At 39.1% G+C, this 20519-nt stretch overlaps 1 protein-coding gene across 2 annotated transcripts in view; it reads right to left on the reverse strand.

Annotated features, from left to right (window-relative positions):
• GPC6 (glypican 6) overlaps window positions 1-20519 on the reverse strand; it is a 1157351-nt gene that overhangs the window by 825949 nt on the left and 310883 nt on the right. For both annotated transcript variants that reach the window (XM_080660993.1, XM_080660992.1), the window contains exon 2: window positions 15004-15162. In XM_080660993.1, the coding sequence (XP_080517119.1) occupies window positions 15004-15162 (159 nt within the window). The remainder of the gene's footprint in view (window positions 1-15003; window positions 15163-20519) is intronic.

The raw sequence follows: 20519 nt of genomic DNA on the forward strand, positions 1-20519 counted from the left end.
TTTTGTGATGAAAAAATATCATTAACCATCATTGCTTAACCTGCCTTTGTAAAGGTTACTGGTGCTTTATTTTTTTTTCATTGTATCAGTTATTTTAAAGAGTCATTGTATGTAAGGTTAAGATATTTGACAACAATGATACATTTATTATTGCTGTTCAAATACATAATAAAGAGGTTTTAAAATGAAGCTAATGGACAATGGGGCAGAGAACAAAGCCATACTTAGAGTTCTACATTAGCAAGAAGAAATACAACTGACCCTTCTACTTTGTTATCAAAGTAGCTTTGATTAAGCTCCCACACAAATCGAAATGCTATGTAATAGAGCAAAATCCTCACAAGGAAGAAAAATATATCGTTGATTTTTAAAAAAAAAAAAACCTATTCCTCAACTTTGCCTAAAGCTGATGGCCCTTAAAATGGATTTATTTGTGTTTTGTTGTTGTTGTTTTCAGATGAGGAATGGAACAGAGCAGAACTGGAGGGCCCTTGATGAACAAACTTGAAAGATTGTCACACTCCCTAAATCGAGTTCTGGCATTTTCTGCGTATACTGAGTAGTGAAGGAACAGCATTACTCCTTGGCAAGAAATCCATTTAGGTGTGCAGGCAGTGCCCAGGTGATGTTTATTCTAAGGAATCTTTATGTCTCGGCCTATTGAAGAGTTTGGCACAAATAAACTTGCTGGAATATTTACCACTGAGTTTATTAGTGAAGCCAAGGATAAAAAAACACCACGAGCCACCCAGCATCACATCTCTCAGTCACCATTGGTAGGAAGCCAGGAGCACACCATGCTCAGTTTATCACTACATTGCTAATAACTTGAAGCAATGGTGATGTTAACTGCCTTAAAAAGTACACATTTTGCCCTAACTGGTTTGGCTCAGTGGATAGAATGTCGGCCTGTGGACTCAAGGGTCCCAGGTTCAATTCCAGTCAAGGGCATGTACCTTGGTTGCGGGCATATACCCAGTAGAGAGTGTGCAGGAGGTGGCTGATCGATGTTTCTCTTTCATCGATGTTTCTAACTCTCTATCCCTCTCCCTTCCTCTCTGTAAAAAATCAATAAAATATATATTTTTTAAAGTACACATTTTAGCCCTAGCTCGTTTGGCTCAGTGGATAGAGCATCAGTCTGCGGAATGAAGGGTCCCAGGTTCGATTCCAGTCAAGAGCACATGCCAGGGTTGTGGGCTCGATCCCCAGTAGGGGGAGTGCAGGAGGCAGCCAATCAATGATTCTTTCTCATCATTGATGTTTCCATCTCTCTCTCCTCCTTTCCTCTCTGAAATCAATAAAAAATATATGTTTTAAAAAGTACACATTTTAAGTGAGAATTTAAGGTTGATGAAAAGCAACTATGAAAAATCAATAGCTATTTCATTAACACTGTATAAATGTGCACTAAGTAAATATGCATATCTTTACATAATGCAGACTTCTTAACAGAGCTGCAGAAGCTCTGGAATGTTCAATGATGAATTTTCAACTCAGTTATGGTAACAGCCATCAAAGTTGTACTAACAAAATGTTTTAAAGTCTGGGGAATATTAGGCCCAGAAAATAGGAAATACTCTAACTCTACAGGGACTAGATTCCACTTTATATTTTACTAGAGGCCCAGTGCATGAATTTCTGCATGGGTGGGGTCCAGCCAGCCCACCCCAATCAGGGTCGATCGGGGCCCAGCGGGCCAGGGGAAGGAGATGCGGGAGGTTGGCCGGCTGGCCCTGCTCCCTATCTGACTGGTTGGCTGGCAGTAGTGCTCGGTCACATCAGCCAGTCTTTCTGGTCTTAGCTGTTATATATATATATATATATATATACATATATATATATATATATATATTCATTTCATATTTATAAACTATTAAACTTAAGGGTTGTAAATTACTTTATTTTTCAGAATTTATTTGAATATACTTTCATAAGAAAGCATACATTGGTTATTACATTTTTATTCATTGTCCTCAGAGATCAGGGTTTTTTCCTCCCAATGAGGCAAAAATTTAAAGTAACTTTAAATGCTTTAAAACTTTAAGTCAAATTATTCAAGTTTTCTACAATAAGCATTTGCTACTTTAGAGTCAGAAAAAAATGTTATGTTATTAAAATGTTATTTGTTATTTTAAATGTTATTAGAAATACTATTTTAAAATGTTATTTATCATTCAAGCCAAAAATGAGAAGAAATTAAAATGAATTTTCTAGATAATAAAAAATAAATACCTATTAAATCCTATAAGCTTGAAAATAAAATGAAAAAAATGAACATAACTTTGTAGTTCACAAATATGAAACATTCAAATAAAGTATAATTTTCATCTGCAAAAGATCAAATGAGTTATGGCTCTTGAGTATAGTTCACTGTCAAAATCAGAAGGAAAAGAGAGAGACTTGCTTAATGTATAAAAGGCATTGTTTAATGATCAATAGGTGCTTGAAATCTAGCATATACAGTGGGGACCTTTATATTAGCAGACCGCAAACTGATCTTAATATGATAGAAGAAAGATTTTTAAATTTGTCATCTTTCTGTGCCCCAACTCCATGTCCTGATTACTGACCTGTCAGCTCCACTTAACCAGTGATACTCAGGTATATCCCAGAGTGCAGCCAAGAAGACAATCTGCTTCAGAAATGTCAAATGCATAAGCTAAATGAAGATTGTGGGGTCCCATCAAGAACAAAGAATCAAAATTTACAGTATTTGAACCCAGGAAGGTGTGTGCTAACTGCTTTTCTAAGTGACTTTTGTGGATCTTAGCCACTCTTTATTCATGTGCACACACACTTGTGCCATTGTGTGTGTGTGTGTGTGTGTGTGTGTGTGTGTGTGTGTGTGAGTTTGATATAGAGAACACACTCATCCTGGTTTTTGAAGTAAGGGCTTCTACTTGCACTCTCAATAAAGACCATCTTTGTTCTGAGAATGTAAATTCAGTTCCATTAAATCCACTGGAGCAAATGCTGCTGAAATCTAATAGGACTTCCAGGTTTATGGACCCTAAGAGTTAATAGATAACTAGAACTCAAAGCTTCCTATTTTCTCCTGTTGTATTTATTACCAGACCTTAAGTAATCCATCTGACTGGTCTGTGCCCTTGGATCTGTGCAAGTCGGTGCCATAGTCAGACAGCACTGCAGCAGAATTAAATATGCTCTCTATTAAGTGAGCTGTAGGAAGACAAAATAGAAATAGGAGACCTAATCCCAATAGTTAATGAGCTTAGACTTCAACAGAGAGGATGCAATAGATCATACTTTTTATCTATTAAGAATGCTATTAAAAGAACACTAAATAAGTGAAAATGATAAGGTGTCAACTACGTAAGTATTGAGGAGAAGGAGCTAGCCTTGATCTGAGTTAATTCAGAGGGCTGAGAGAACTATAACCTATAATGACCAGAGCACTATTCTTCTAAACGAAGAAAAATATGCAAGGGAAATTTAAAAAATAAAAAAAAGTATGTAGAAAAGCACAACTCCTTCCAAAATGGAAAGGCCTGAGCGGCCCAATTTCCTGTTATCTTACTTCAAAGTTTGCTTTTCATTTTCGCAGTTGTTTGGATTCAATCATACCAGCAGGTAAGGAGGAAACAGTATGAAGATCATGTACTGCTATATATAGTCATCCCAAGAATAATATTTGTCCATTTAATGAATACAACAAACCAGTAAAGCACAATAAATGTAAAATTCTGAAATTTGTAATGTGTGATTTTTAAAATTTTCTCTGAGTTCTATGAACCATGCAAGCTTATGAGCTGGTCACTGACCCTACCTCCACAAATGGGGTCAGGGTTCTCCTCCAGTCTAATGGAATGCTTGGAAGCATATGGAATTAATTGCTCAGGCAATCTGTCTCTTCCTTTAGATTTACCACAATGTGAAATTCCAAGAGTTCATTTCTATGTTGTCATTCAACCAAAAATCACTGGGCGACTATGGAGCGATGCAGAAGTGTTATTTATAATGCATTCATAATATATGTTCCATATATTCTTCTGAATCTTGCCAACATTTGTGTTTGAATAGTCTGACTTGGTGTCCATGTAGCTTCTAAATCAGTGTTGAACATTTTTAACTACAACAGGGAGATCTATATGTGAAGCCTCACCTCAACAGTCCTGTCCATATTACTAAACCAGAGATGTCATTTCCAGCAAAACAATAATAAAAAATTTGAACAGAAGCAGACACTAAGCAGCCTTGATCTGAGTCAAATTCCTTATAAGTTGTGTTCCTCTTTGCAACTTGAAAATGTTATGTGATTTACTATTGTTGGGTACACAAAACATAAGCATGGTTTATTCCTATGGACATTGCTCTCTGTCTAGAATGAATTAACTGTATGGAAATCTCGATCCTGTATATGCTCAAGTCAGTTCTCTGTTTTTCAAAACTTTTTATTACAAAATTTAAAAACCATATATAAATGAGGCTATAATAATAAACCCCACTGAAATTATCAACCAGCTTTGAGCATGATCACCTTTCTGCCCATCTTGCTCCTTCTATCCCTCCACCTCAGGGAATCCCTCAGCACAAAGGATGCCATTGAGATAATGTTTCCCCAGAATTATTTTCTTTTGAATCTTGAGGAAGCATGCAAATGCTTTACTTATGCTTTTACCATGTTGTGTTTTTTTGTTTGTTTGTTAGGAAAGGGAAATCTTATATTGTCTCAGTGGAGGAAGATGCACAGATTTTATTCCAATTTTGTATCAAGAAGGAAGATCAAGAATCTCTTGACACAAAATCCCCACTTAAAGAATGAGTGACTTATGCTGCTTCCCACTACATATCACACCTACCTGGAGGTAACGGGTCTCACGTCCTTGACACACACTATGCAAGCAAACCAGTCTACACTGAGTTACTGTGTTCTCAGGTCTGAAGACAAAAAATGTTTCCACTGATCTCTAATTTCAACCACCATTAAATATGTTTCTTAATTTTCATTAAAATAAGAAAATCTGTTTTCTCTATACGGTGGCAGGTCAAATTAACTGAAATAAAAAGTTTCCTGCAATTTACACATACTTACTCAAAGGATTAGTGAGCCACTGTCAGGGAACAGATACGTGTCTGCTCATTAACATTCATGACCAAGAAACCTTCTGGTAAGGCTGGTTTCAGTGTCTGATAGAGCAATACTTAAAAGAAATTGGCTTGTCTGTGAAACAGCTGCTCAGCAAAGCCACCATGCAAGGACGCTGGCGATAAGAAGATGGTAGCATTACAACCACAAGGGAACATAATGTGTTTTAAGGTACTTTGAGGTGTGTGGTAAGATAGCAGTCTATCACTGAGGAAATGAAGCTGCTGATCAGGCATGTGCATCCTTGGTTTTTGAAAAATCTATGCAGAGAGAGAGAGAGAGAGAGAGAGAGAGAGAGAGAGAGAGAGAGAGAGAGAGAGAGAGATGTGAGTTGTACAAAGGTGTGATTTGGTGTGCAATGCATTTAAAGAACACCCAACCATGGATCATATATTCCAAGATTGTGCAAATGCAAGGCATTTGTGATGTATAAATCTGTTCACTAGTTCTGCCAAAGCCAAATCCCTGGTTACTTGATTCTTATTTTTCAAAGGACTGTCCTTTGGGAGAACTGGCAGATTACTTTCCAATGCCAGTGAGACTGTTTCTCAATTTCTGAAACCCAAGTCAGCACATTCTGTTTGCAGAGGAGTGTCCTTCAGACGAAATGCATGTTGTTGAGGTGGTGGCCTAGCAAACTTACAGGTGGCATTCAGCTAATTGCTTGCTATAATGCTTAACATTCTATCCCTTATGAATTACAGTTAACTTGTTATTCTGCACGATGAAGGGGAATAATAACATAAAATAAAAATATCACATCTTATTCTTGAATCACATCATGGAAGTTGTATGTGTGTGTTTATGTGTGTATTTGTCAGTGTGCTAGGATATGGTAGGTAGTAGTTGAACAGGGGTTTCATATCCAAGAAATACTTATTGCTCTTGAGTTCCTAGAGAATCTATCCTCCCCCACCCCACCCCGCTAAAAAAACAAACAAATATGAAACTTAAACATTGCTTGGGAAATAGTGAGAGGCTGTCAGCTGAGGACAATGGTAGATTAACATACAGAAACATTCATTTCTCCCCCCACCTCAACCTTGATGGGAGTCATATACTCCTCTGTCCCACTGATGTTGGTAATGATCATGAAATTTATTCTGGCTAATAGAACTTGAAAAGACAGTGTACCAATTCTAGTTTACGTTTTAAGAAGCATCATGCCTCCAACATGCAACTAAGTCTCCAAACTGCACCACAAATCCTGCCCACGATACAATACCACTTCCAAAAGAACAGGAGACCTCGGGAGCAGAACAAATCAAATCTATACTCGAGAACCGAGCCTCCATGAACATAGACCAAAGCAGCCAAACTCTGGCCAATCCAAAGACACATTAACAAAAAAATAAATGCTTCTTGTTTATGCACTGAAATTTTGTGGTTGTTTGTTACAAAACAATGTCCGATTGATACAAAGCCAAGAAAGTGTCTAAAGAATATTTACGAAATAGATAAATGCTAAATGTCAATAAAGTACTATTGTTTGGAAAAAGTCAATAGTAAATATGTTTACAAGTGCCATTGACTTTGTGAACATGCATACAAAATCTCTGGTACCCTTTGTCTTCTCCTGACACTTCTTTAACTATCATGATCTTAAGTTATTCTTTAAAGACTCTGTCAGCACCTCTTCAAAATCTCTAGCACCTCTAAATAAAATACTTGACTTTCTCTTTTCTGTTTCTATTTTCTGAGATAGTCAATTGCCTTCTGTGTTAGTTTTAAGCTTAGGTCTCCCCAATAAGGTAAACATTGTGACAGATTGTGACCATATTTTTGACATTATTAGTCATTTTAAAATCTATTACAGACTTGGTTAAGTGCCTTCTATATGGTAGGTTATGAATAAATGTTTCCAAATTCAAATTTTACGCGCGCGCGCACACACACACACACACACACACACACGCGCACACACACACACACACACACACCATCCATATGACAGGAAATACATAGAAGATTCTATCACCATATGGAAAACTACTTAGGTTTTCTTGGTTTTCAAATAAGTGTATTGTCTGAGAAAAGTAGACCATACTTTAAAGCTATCATTATATTATTGCTGTCTCTACAGTATATAGATGAAAAATGATATTTTAAAAGAAAATACAGCAGATTTGCAGTGTAAAAATATTATGGTGCTGTGCATAAATTATTTCCGCATTCAGTAAAATGAGAATTCTGAGGGTGTTACTGTAGAATAAGTTCTTCAGAAAGATGGAAATTACTGCTGAACTTTTTTTTTATTTTGCTTTTAAAAATGTACTTGCTGCCAAAATCTCTGGACAAATGTATATCATTAATATACATAAATAAAAACCAAGAAGGAGAGAAAAATAATAAGACCAAGAAGAACACACTAAACAAACAAACAAAAAAACCCTCATATTGAGTTTCAAATGCAAATAAATTTCAGCTCAAATAAAACTGAGGAAAAAATAAACAAAATAAAATGCCCTGTCAACTAAATTTTCCTGTGCCTGAATTATCCATATTCCATACACGTTCCTAAAGAATAGAAAGCAGATGCCTACATCAAGATAGAGGCTACTAGGCTTTGGTACCTAAGGGGAATAAACAATATGCTTTTATTGATTCAATAAAAATTTTCCACAAAACACTCATTTCCTTTTAATTTAGGACAACTTCCAATTGAATAAGATTCTGCCTTCACCAAAAAATGTGGCTAGCTTCTTTACCCACCAACATCACTATTGACTGGTTAAAGAAATATCAGTAATTTTAGGCAGTGTCCACACAAACCAAATAAAAGCTTAGTGAGAATTTCAACCAAATAGTGACTTCCTATCACATCACTCTTTATAATACTGATGTAAGTCAAGAGTATTAGGTTACACTCTTGGTTTCATCATTTTGGTGGAAACTTGGCAAGTCATTTACCCTCTCTAAACTCCAGGTTCCTTGGAGGCTGGACTATATTTAGGTGAGTAATTATATATTTTTTAAATTAAAAAAAAAATCTCCCACTTTTCTCTGAAAGGCATTTCCATTTCATCCCCACAATTACTTGGGGGCAGGGCAGGCAGAGGGAGATAGAGGAATAGATGCTGCTTATCATAAAATCTCCACACATTTCCTAACCGGTTTGGCTCAGTGGATAGAGCATCAGCCTGCGGATTGAAAGGTCCCAGGTTCGATTCCAGTAAAGGGCATGTACCTTGGTTGCAGGCACATCCCCAGTAGGAGGTGTGCAGGAGGCAACTGATCGATGTTTCTCTCTCATCGATGTTTCTAACTCTCTATCCCTCTTCCTTCCTCTCTGTAAAAAATCAATAAAATATATATATTTTTAAAAATATCTCCACACATTCAGGGACTGGAAAGCACTCAAATGATGACAGTAGAAGTGTTTAGGGCAAGGACTCAGGAGTGCTCAGTCCAGAAGGGAGGCTGACTCAGTCACTGACTGGCTGTGTGTCTTGAGAGTGCTGGTCACCCTGGTAAATAGGCAAACATCTAGAAAGGGCAAGGTACAGACCAGGTGCTGTCCATTATTATAATTACTACTATCAGAGTGTTCATTTGTTCTCCATTTTCCTAGGATCCTAACAATTCAGCCACTGACATGCATGACCACCATTGGGATTTAGACACAAATGCCAATTGGACAGGTCAGACAATCACAAGACAAAAAAAGCTAGGCAACTGAGGGAGGGCACAAAGATGTTCCTTCCTTTTTGCTGTAAATTTATATGATTTATTTGTTTTGAGTACTTATGGCTGAGTGTATGGCAGAGTGAGAAAGGTAAGAAGTACAGGAGAAATGTTATGACCACCTGCCACTTGAACCAGGCTGGGTGCTCATCCCCACTGGGGTGTAACAGAGAATCTGGGCTTGGCTCTCAAGCACATTGAAAGTATCTCTATAATTCTGAGGGACCCTTTGCAGCAGTCAGACCCTGGCCAACATGGTGAGGGGCCTGCAGGGATATGTAATGCAAACCAGAGGTGGAGATTTGGCCAGAGAAAGGAAAAAAAAAACATACAAAACGGTGTGGTATAGGGAAAAGCACCAGTGTCAAGAATATATAAACACTAATTTTATATACATTTATCATAACATTTCAATTCTATATTTAAAAAGAAAAAGTGCTACAGAGTGATAAGCAAAATCCTTGCAAAAGAATAAAAATTTCAGCAATTGAGAATATATAATTTTTCAACTAATTGTCTTCAAATACAACCTTGTTTTCAATTTATTGCTTCTCAGCTATATATTTTAGTCTGATGGGTATATGGAGCAAAAGTTGGCCATTTGGGGATGTAGAGAAAAATGCATATTAATTCAGGTTTAGTTTCCAATCACCCAATGAATATTTATAAGTGTATACAATCTTATAAATATTACTCAAGATGATAATAAGAACTAGGAAAGAATATGACAAATAGAATGCTATGTTATGTTAAATATTTTGAATTTTAAAATTTTAAAGTCACCTCTGTCAAATAACAAAAGTTAATGGAATCAAAACATTCCCAGAATAACAAGGAAAGCAACAACTATAGACTAATTTTAACAGTGATTGAATCTGGCCTCTCCATATAGTTTGTACTAAATCACATGTACCAGATATAATTTAAAATGTTATTGTACTTAATGAAAATAGGGAGGAAAGGGGTCACCTCTTCCTATAATATAGTCATCACTCATACTATTTAAAATAAAATAAAACATCTAGCCAATAAGACATGCAAATTACAGATGACAAATCAAGATCTCTAGATAAAAGTGGGACCAGAGGCAGAAATGCAAAAGGCACACTTTGGATCAGGAGACCCCAGCAGAAATGCACAATGACTCACAGAATAGAAATGACTTATATAACTATATTCTTATTCCTACAAAGTGATCCTGCAAAGTCACCTTTTAGGAAAATAAAATTCAAAGTCCTTCAGAGCACCACTGGTTTTATCGTGGAAGACTGGGAAGGTAACATCCTAGAACTCACCCTAGGTAGTTGTTCTGTGCTTACCAGCTGATACTCATCAATAAACACCACCGGGAAGTGTGACGGGGGAAAAACAGCCAGGGGAAAAAATGGAAAGCTACCCACTAGAAGATCCTGAAAGGTGACTTAGGGCATCAATTTCTAGGGATAAGAACATAAGCCTGACTGACCTTCATGAAATTGACAAAAGAAAAAGCAAACATGATAATGGTGACTTTTTAATTGACATTGTTTCTATAATTTTTTTTTAAGACTGAGCTCTACAGAAGCTGTGCTCACCAGGACAAATTCAGATTTTTTTTTTAAGTCTAGCTGAAAGCTTTCTTGGGAAAAATCTTAATTTCTCTCCCATTTCAGCGGAATGTAACTGCAATGAAATGCACTGCTACTAAATAATTCATTATCCTCTATGTCAGATCTAATCTTAATCAAAAGTCAATGTACTGTCAAAGAGATTGACTTAATACCCCTAAATACATTAACATAATTTAAAACACACCAGTAAAAAGGGTGAGAGGGAAAGACGGTGGCAAGAAGGGAGAAAGGAGGAAGGGGAAAGGGAGGGAAGGAGATTTCCTTAATAAAATGAATGAGATGTGGATTAAAAATTATAAATTCAAAGACATTGATATGAGAATACAAGAAGTATCTCGCTCAGCCTTGTTGAATACCTTTACTCAACAACAACAAGTCCCACTAATTCACAATTTAATATCATATATACTACACTAGTGGCCCGGTGCACGAAATTTGTGCACATTAAAAGGGGATTAATTAGAGGAAATAATTTAATATTGCTATTTGCCCTTTCTCTATAATAGAAGTGTCAGAGATGAAAGAAAATTAGTAAAATGTATATGAAAACCTTCCTCCTGTCAGAGTCTGGGGCACACCACAGGACCCAGAGTCAAGTCCCCGTCCACCCACATGCGCCTCAAAATCGCGTGAGACCCATACCCGGCCGCCCGCCCCCGCCTCATTGGGATAGATCCAGACCTGACTAGTCCCACCCTTATCAAGCCCTGCAGGACAGGGAATGTAGCCTCAGGTCCCCTGGCCCTGGCACCAGGATGGGGGGGGCATGGCCTGAGGTCCCCCAGCCCAGACCGGGGTGAGGGGGAGTGCCTTGAGGTCCCCTGTCAAGCCCTGCCAGGTGTGGGACATGGCCTGAGATGCCCTGTCAAGCCCTGCTGGGTGGGGGGCATGGCCTGAGGTCCCCTGACCCAGCACTGGGGGTGCACCTTGAGGTCCCCTGTCAAACCCCGCTAGGCAGGGGGGCGCAGCATCAGGTCCCCTGGCTTGGTCCTGGGGTGGAGGGTGCAGCCTGAGGTCCCCCCGCCTGGTGCCAGGGTGGGGAGTGTGGCCTGAAGTCTCCTGTCAAGCCCCACCTAGTGGGGGGAATGGCCTGAGGTCCCCTGGCCTGGCCGGGGGAGCAGCCTGAGGTCCCCTAGCCCAGCACCAGGACTGGAAGTGCACCTTGAGGTCCCCTGTCAAGCCCTACCAGTGGGGGATGTGGCCTGAAGTCCCCTGTCAAGCCCCACCTGGTGGGGGGCGCAGCCTGAGGTTCCCTGGCCTGGCCCTGGGGTAGGGGGAGCAGCCTGAGGTCCCCTAGCCCAGCACCAGGACGGGAAGTGCACCTTGAGGTCCCCTGTCAAGCCCTGCCGGGTGTGGAAGGCGTGCTAAGGTCCCCTGTCAAGCTCCATGGGGGCAGGGGAGGGTGTAGCCTCAGGTCCCTGCTGATTGCTTGTTAAGACTCCTTATGGGACCTTGGCCTCAGTTGTGGGTGCATCCATCTTTGTGATGGAGTGATGGTTAATTAGCATATTCCCTCTTTATTAGATAGGATAATCAAATTTTCTTTTTTGTGTGTTTTTTTTTTCATTTCTTTATTGATTAAAGTATCACATATTTGTCCTCATCCCCCCATTCCCTCCCCACTCATGCCCCCATGCCCCTGTTGTCTGTGACCACTGGTTAGGCTTATATGCATGCGCACAAGTCCTTTGGTTGATTTCACCCCCTTACCCCCACCCTCCCCTACCTTCCCTCTGAGGTTTGACAGTCTGATCGATGCTTCCCTGTTTCTGGGTCTGTTTTTGTTCATCAGTTTATGTTGTTCATTATTTCCCCTAGATGAGTGAGATCATGTGATATTAGAAATCCTATATAATAAAAGCCTAATATACTAAGTGTCTGACCATTCATTTGACCATCTGACCAGTCGCTATGATGTGCACTGACCACCATGGGGCAGACACTTCGACTGGTAGGTTAGCTTTTTGCTGGGGTCCAACTGATTGGGACTGGACGAGACGGGCCGGACACACCCTGGAGCCCTCCTGTGGTCCCTCCCCGGCTCCAGTTGTGCACCAGTGGGGTCCCTCGGCCTGGCCTGTGCCCTCTCATAATCTGGGACCCCTCAGAGGATGTCCACAGGCCAGCCCGAGGGACCCCCCAAATCCGTACACCGGGCCTCTGGTTTAAAAATAAATAACACCATAGACCTGGCGCTGACAAACCAATACTCGGCTTCCCCCAAGTGGAAGACAGGCCCCACCACCACCCCAGAGCGACACTCCACCAAATCACAACCAACATTGCCAAGACCCCACGGCACAAAATGCGGCCAACAACTCAGCCCAGCCCAGAAATGGTCGCTGTGGGTGCCGGGTAATGATGTCACATAGCAACGCCTGGTTTCCTCTCCTTACTGACTAGCCTTCTTGAAGTTTGTTCAGCTCAGGGACCTGACTTGCTTTATAGCCAGGTGCAAACATTTTACAGTTTAACCAAATGTTTGTGAAGCATTTTCCCATGCCTCATCTCATTTGTTCCTCACAGAAGTCCTGGAGTAGGTAGATAGGAGACTTGGTGGAATACTATTTTCTTTTCATTAGCAAGATGCAAATAGCGATATTAAAATATTTCTTCTAATTAATTTCCTTTTAATGTGCACAAATCTGTGCACTGGGACACTAGTACACTTATAAAGCCGAAAATGAGACAAGCAATAATGGTTATGCTGAGAGGCAAATGAATCAGTCTGTAGTGAGTTTCTTTCTGGGCCAACAGTTCTTTTGAGTCCCAATTTGATATAACCAGGGTATCAACATTTGAAGATATTGGTACTTGATACTCTATTAAGGAAAGTTAGCCTCTAAATTTTAAGCTGGAAAGTCACTGGAATAACTATTTAGAAAAGAATCACAATTACATGACTTTACATTTTTGGTACGTATGTTACGAATTGTGTACAAATTGAAATGTCTGTGTACTGATCCTCAAAACAATAAAATCTCAGTTATGAAAGAAAAAAATGACAACAACAAGAAAACAACAACAACAAAACAAAAAACTCTCCATAAAGCTACCTTACATCTACTATTTTTATTAAAAGAGATATATATTATGTACTGTGAATACTGCCCTGGAACTATTGCAACCTAATTTTAGAGCACAGTTTTATAAAAGCACTAGAACAGTTTTCCAAAGACTTAGGTAGAAATCAGCAGCAGCAGGTCCCTCCCACCTGCTTTCTGTCACAAAAGATAGAGTGTCTCAAGTGGCCTTCACATGAACTGATACATTATAGTTCCTCAAACACAGAGCCCCTGCAGGGGCTCCTGAATGTCACTGGATTGGTAATCTGTCAATCAAGGGTAACTCCCAAGTACTCCCAGGGTGCATTCAAGAGAACAAACAACATTCACAGTAACATTTCAAAACTAGGAATTATTTTCATATACATCTACATAATAAAGTCAAACACAGAGTGAGAGGCAGCAGAAGAATGTGAAGATGATGAAAAATACTTGCAGGAAATACAAGTCCCATTCGCTTAGGTGGAAAATTTCACATCCTCTTGAATACTGAAACCACTGCCGGGTGGACCTGCCTTTTAGAACTTGGAGGACTGATTTGAAAGAAATTGGTGTTGTTATACTCATTTAAAGCAGCAATGAAGCAGAACGCTTTACCTACTACAGAGGAAAACAAAGAAAGAAAAAGAAAAGGTTTGGCAGGCCTTTCTATACTGGCTCTGTTGTGCATTGACTGGAGAGCCGGAAGAAAATGAATGGCAGTTCTGTTGCCTTAGGCAACTTAATATGACTAAGGGCACAAGGAAGGTTCGCCACGATTTGCAAGTCTGCTTTACAATGAGTCATATAGTAAGGTACATTCATTTCTTAGAGCCCTAAGACTACACACCACTTAAGAATATTAACTTTATCCTTATTAATTCAGTTTATAAATATCAGACTGCTTTAAAATATTTCTCTGAGGCTCGGATGAGAAAATTCAATGCTGGAATTCTAGTTATAATTGCTTTCACACTTTGCACTTTCTAATACAAACGGTTTATTTAACAAATAGAATTTAAAAGTGAAGTCAATTGCATATAATCAGGAAATCAATAGGGGACTTAAACCTTATGCAGAAAGCACTGCAACTGAAAAGGGAAAACTGGCTCTGTTATCGGGAGGAGGAACTCTAAAATAAAGGAGACCATGTCATTGGCACTTCAAACATGCCTGTCTTTTTCAAAGTGTTGTATTTCAAATCATTTTAAATGGCATTCAATTCTTTTAAGGAAAAACTGAAGACACACTACAAAACCTGAATTAGAATCACTTCTAATAATAAAACTTGAGCTTACGTCTTTCAGAAATCTCACAGGCAAACTGCAAGTGCAAAACAGCATTTTAAATCAGGTTTTTCCAAGATACTATCTAAATTGTCAAGAAAGCACATGCTTTAAGAAAAAGTTATAAATATTTAAGAGGGAAAGAAAAGCTCCTACTTAAAAACAAAAAACAAAACAAAAAAACAACACCTGTTTTTCCCATAAGACCATGGCGTTTCTCATAGAAAGGCACACGTAGAACAAAGTGAAAGTGGGGCTGTTTCACCTACCGTCGAACTTCTTGTGCCTGGACACGAACGTGGTGCGCACAAAGTGACTCGTCTCTTCCACGAGGTTTTCAAACTCCAGTTTGCTCTGCTGGCTTAGCTTGTCCTCCATTTCTGTGGTGCAGCAGGTGTATTCTTGAGGACAGATTCTTAAGTGCTCCCCTGCAAAGACAAGCTAAATGTTAGTATGAAACAATAAAGACTTAAGGGAATTCGTGTCTCTCACATTGCCCTCAAATCTGGGGGTGTTTGTCCCCTCAACCCCTCCAGCCATCCCCATGAACTTGATCTGCACCTGGGTGTACTTAGCATTGAAAACATTCCGGACTTTTGGTGAACCAGATGCTATGGTGTGAATGTCTGTGCCGCCCGCTCCCCCTACCCATAATTCATATGTGTAAAACCCTAGTGGTTAGGTCATGAATCGAATTAGTGCCTTAGGAAAAGGGACCCCAAATAACTAATTAATCCATCCCTTCTTTCAGCAAAAAGATGGCACTTGTGGACCAGGGAGCAGGCGGCAGTCACCAGACACTGAATCTGCAGTGTCGTGACCTTGAAGTTCCCAGCCTCCAGAACTGGGAGAAATGACTATGTGCTGTTGATAATCCACCCAGTTGATGGTATTCCTGTTAGAGCAGCCCGATATTTAGTTCCTGTCCCTGTCACATAAAGAACTCGGAAGACCACGGCGATTTTCTGCTTTTATTTGAAATGTACCAAGTAACATCCAATGACAAGAGATGCATAAGGGTAATTCTTTGGAAACCTCAAGTAAGGCAAAGAGAATCAGTCCCATCACCGTAGTCTCAGACAGCTAGGTCGAGAAAAGATGGGAATGGGTCCTGAGTTCTCTGTCTGCCTGTCCATCTGCCAGAATGCATCAGCTTTTTGTTGGGTGAAAGTGAGTGTGTTTTTAATGGCAGGTCCCAGGTCCCACACATTCTCTCAGCTGACATTTCTTGTCAGAGAGAAAATGTTCGCCTACAAGGAGGAAGGCGCTGATGGGTTTAATTAACGGTTATAGTATATAGAAATGTGAAGTAAAAGGTAATGAAAGTCTTGTATTCGATTCAACAGATTTATCGCTGGGTATACCAGGCCACTTGTTTTGATGTTATGTTATTTGCAAGTAGAAGCCAAACCTTGGCTTCATGAAATTAAAATGGCCTGAAATGAAAATGTGAGTTTCCAATTGGTGCAGCTCCTTTAGTGTCAAAAACGTTTAGCAGAAGCTGTGTAGGGAAGAAGAAAAATCCACCCAGCACCTTGCTAAGTAAAAACAACACATTGAAAACTGCATATACTTGATGGGATCGTTAAAATTCATTTCTAATGTTTATCAATAGTTATATAATATTATGCCCTGTGACCTTGTGTGATGGACAGGGGGCCCCATGATTCCTCATGTAGTTCGAGGTTTCAGTACCTACTTAAAGCAACCCCAGAATTAAAAATTATCTCAGTGTGTATTAATGTTAGATCTCACAGAATTCCTAGAAGAGGAGACCATAAAATATCATGTGTATATGTTTTAAGTGGGAATGAAAATACTTGTACTTGAGAATGTTTAACACCAAATTCAAGATAACAGTTCCCTCGCAGGAGGAATTAAGATTTGAGAGACATATTCAAATACTTGTATCTATAATCTTTTATTAAGTTGTTTGATGGATACATGATGATTATTATATTATTATTTTTAGTTTCTCTGTACATTTACACTATTTTGTAATAAAAACTTGGAAATATGCCACTAAAATGAAGTAGCCACTACAGTTGTGGGAGAGAGGAGAGCAGAGGGTAGATATTAAAAAAGAAAAGCAAACTGTCCTTGGCATTCAGAAGCCAGCCTGGCACTCACAGCTAGGTCACCACAGTCCACTAAGTCTAAACAGACTCACAGAACACCAACCTCAGACAAGATCCTCTAAGGCCATAATAAAATGCAACAAAACAAGGCCACTTCAAAATTGTGTCTAAGCACAGACAAAAACAAGGTCACCGTGCCATCTAAAAATGCCTCCTGTCTGTGGCAAAATAAATGTCTGCTAGGTCTTTACCATTTACAGATTGGTCTTCACACGAGGCTCCCTCCTTGTAGATCTGATTTACTGAGATGCCTTATTTTAGAACTGGCTCTGCTTTCTGACAGCACCCAATGTAGTTTGAAGCCCTGCTTCTTTGAAACCTCCCCCAAATCACTCAGCCACAATCCAAATCCTGTAACAGACTCCTTTGAGAAACCCATGGTCCTCCATGGTGTATTCTCACTTGCTGCAGTAAGAGATAACCCAGATGGTTAACCTGCAAATGTGTTCCTGATAGGTTCTGATTTGAAGGTGCTGGTTTACCAAAATGGGGACAGATAGAATAACATAAATTGTGAAACAATGTCCCCAAATGATTTGGATACTCTGATATAGTCTATTGAGAAGCATAGTTCTAAAGTTTAAGATACTGAGAATGGAATAAGTTATCAAAAGCAAATGCTTCACAATCACTAATTTTCTTTATAGAGAGAGGAAGGGAGAGGGAGATAGAGAAAAACATTTTAATGTAAGAGCAGAACATGGATTGGCTGCCTCCTGCATGCCCCCTACAGGGAATCGAGCCTGAAACCCAGGTATCAGGCTCTGTACCTGGTATATGGCCTGACTGGGAATCTGACGGGCAACCTTTTGGTGCACAGGACAACACCCAACCAACTGAGCAACACCGGCCAAGGCTCACTAATTTTCTCTTTATAAGTATTAAATCTAACCAATAAAGACAAAACTCTATTCAGACCGAATGGATATTTAGTATTAACCACTTTGCAGTGTGTTGCCTTTTCTGACCTGCTTATAAACTGTTTTTGTAAATGCCCCTGTACTATTTCTTATTTTCCCATGTTCCATTTCCCACTCTGTATGAACAAATGAAATGTCTATTTCTCAAGATTTAGAACATCAGGCTGCATTCCACTTCTGAATCATTACAACTGAGTTTACAACAAAATGCACAGGGCATTTTGGTTTAAAAAAGAAACTGACCAAAAGAATATAAATATTTTATGACCCAATATATATTTTGGATATCTGTGGAAGAAACCCTATGGATCAACAGTCATAAAATTAGGTTGGAGACATAATCTCTAATCAGCCAAAAGAAAATCAGTATTTTATGTTTTGATGAATAAAAACCTAAAGATACTTACTTCTTAATGAGACAGCTTTAACCCAAAATTATTTCATTTATGTGTGTGTGTGTGTGTGTGTGTGTGTGTGTGTGTGTGTGTAGGGTAATGGAAGTATATGTAAGATGTTGCCTTACTAATTCAAAGCAGTTTTAGCCTTTTTATAGAACTAAAAGTGTCCCCAACAAGTCAATTTCTTTCTCCTCCTCTATATGGGTCCTTGGCAGGGAGAAAACTAGGGAGACTGAGAGACAGACATGGACAAGCTTGGAGACAGACAGTGAATGGATGGGTAGATCATATGAATGTTGAAGAATCCTGCTACAGAAAGATATGTTCTGCAATGTTCATCAATGTTCCCTAGCACACAGGATTAGGACACATGAAAGGTGTGGCTGATTTTAGGCTGAGCCTTCCTTTCTTTTTTCACCTATCCTAGATAATCCTATATAATAAAAGCCTAATATGCTAAGTGTCCTGTTGTTCAGTTGTCTGTTCAACCAATCAAAGTGTAATATGCATGCCAGATGTTCATTTTCACTCCAAGATACTGAGGTGACAGCAGAAATGTGATTCTGCCACGCCACACTCCCTCCAAGGCTGGCCCTTGGTCTGAAAGTTGCCGGGAACAGGCTTCGTGAGTGGCATGGTGGGAAAGAGCAGGGGACAGGAGGGCCTCATTAACCAGAGAAGCCAGCCTCTGTGGGTCTGCTACAGCAGAGACTGCCCTTGGCAGTGACATGCGAGGACCTTGGAATATACATTCCAAACAAACTAGCAGCACTGAAGTGTCCATCATGAGTCACATGTCATAGACTATAGCCAGCCAAACTCTTGGCTCTCATAGAGCTTTGGAGTGTGGAGGAAAGTTCCTACCCTTGTACTTCCTAGAAGGTAGGTAGGAAACCAAAAAATAAAAAGTGAAAAGAAGATGGCAAGATCTCAAAAAAGAGCACATCAATTTCTGAATCTCCAAATTCCATTTGATTGGAATGCAATATGTATTTCAGACTTAGCCTGCTTCAGAGTGTATGGTCCTTGCCAGAGTTCTCTCATCCTGGGACTATTAAATTTCTCACAGTCGATTGGCTGTGTCGGGTACCAAGCTTGAATCTCCTCATCTCTTCACACATTGTCTTAAATAACCATTCAGTTTGTTCACCTGGTACCTAGAAAGTTGACTGGAGCAAATAATCTAAGGTAACAGATTTAGGGAAGTAAAATATTCTAGAATGAGTTAACTTTTACCTGGAGTTTCTGATAGCCAAGATAATTTAAATTGTGGTTAATAGTCCTGGATTGTTTTCAGTTTCGTAAAGTTCCTCTGCAGGCTAATCTGGAGTGCCAGATCAGAGGAAAGCAGCATTTTTTAAATGCTATGTTCCAGTTCATTTCTTTAAGTTCAAATTCCCAAACCCTCTAAAGTAGCAGTTCTTCCAGATGTTTCAGTGTGAAGCTGTGTTAGGAATAATCCTTTTATATCTGTGAGGGCTGCTCTTCTCTGGTCATGTTGCTTACTACCATAGTTAGAAATGTTCAAGCTCTCACATAAGTTTTAAAAAATTCAGTGAATGTTCTACTTCAATGTATCTTATCACTCTAATAACCTATATTAGTGTCATCCTTTGATGTTGTCAATTTCCTAATAAAGATTTTGAATACTAATTATTTTAGTTAGAAAATGTTCGCTCTGCTTTTGCAAAAATAATTCCTTTGAAAGGACCAATAGGTTAAATGTCTAACTGTGTTCCAACAGTTGCATGAACAGGATTTCAAACATGCTTCTCTAAATGGTAGAGATCGCAGCTCCATAGCTTTTCTAGTCTTTAAATTTCCTTGCCTTTTTTTTTTTATTATTACAAAGAAGCTGATAGTTAGGGGGTGGAGAAGGGCAGAGAAGAAGGTGTGGTCAGAATTAATAAGGCATGAGGATTATGTGGGATAGGGAGTGAGAAGAAGACAAGGATATCATAAGGCAAGTGGAGTGAGAAAAGTTGCCTATCTTTTTTCTCACATCTAATCTGGCTCTAATGAAAAATTATTTAACTTGTAAAAACTGATAATTTTTAAATAGAAGGGGTTCTCCTTGTCTTAAAATGAATATATCTTATTTAATTCAATAAAATGAATATATCTTATTTAATTCAAGTAACATTTTGAGACACTTAATAAAAGCAATGCCTTAAAAATTATTATCAGTAATTTGTATGTGCAGATATACACACACATATACACACATACATACACACAAGAATGCATAGAATTTTCCCCAGTAAAAAATAGGAAGATCTCAGAAGAATATTTGAATTGCTACAATTTTTCTTCTTCTACATAAGAAACA

The sequence above is a fragment of the Plecotus auritus genome, assembly GCF_963455305.1.
Source record: "Plecotus auritus genome assembly, chromosome: 3".
NCBI lineage: Eukaryota > Metazoa > Chordata > Mammalia > Chiroptera > Vespertilionidae > Plecotus > Plecotus auritus.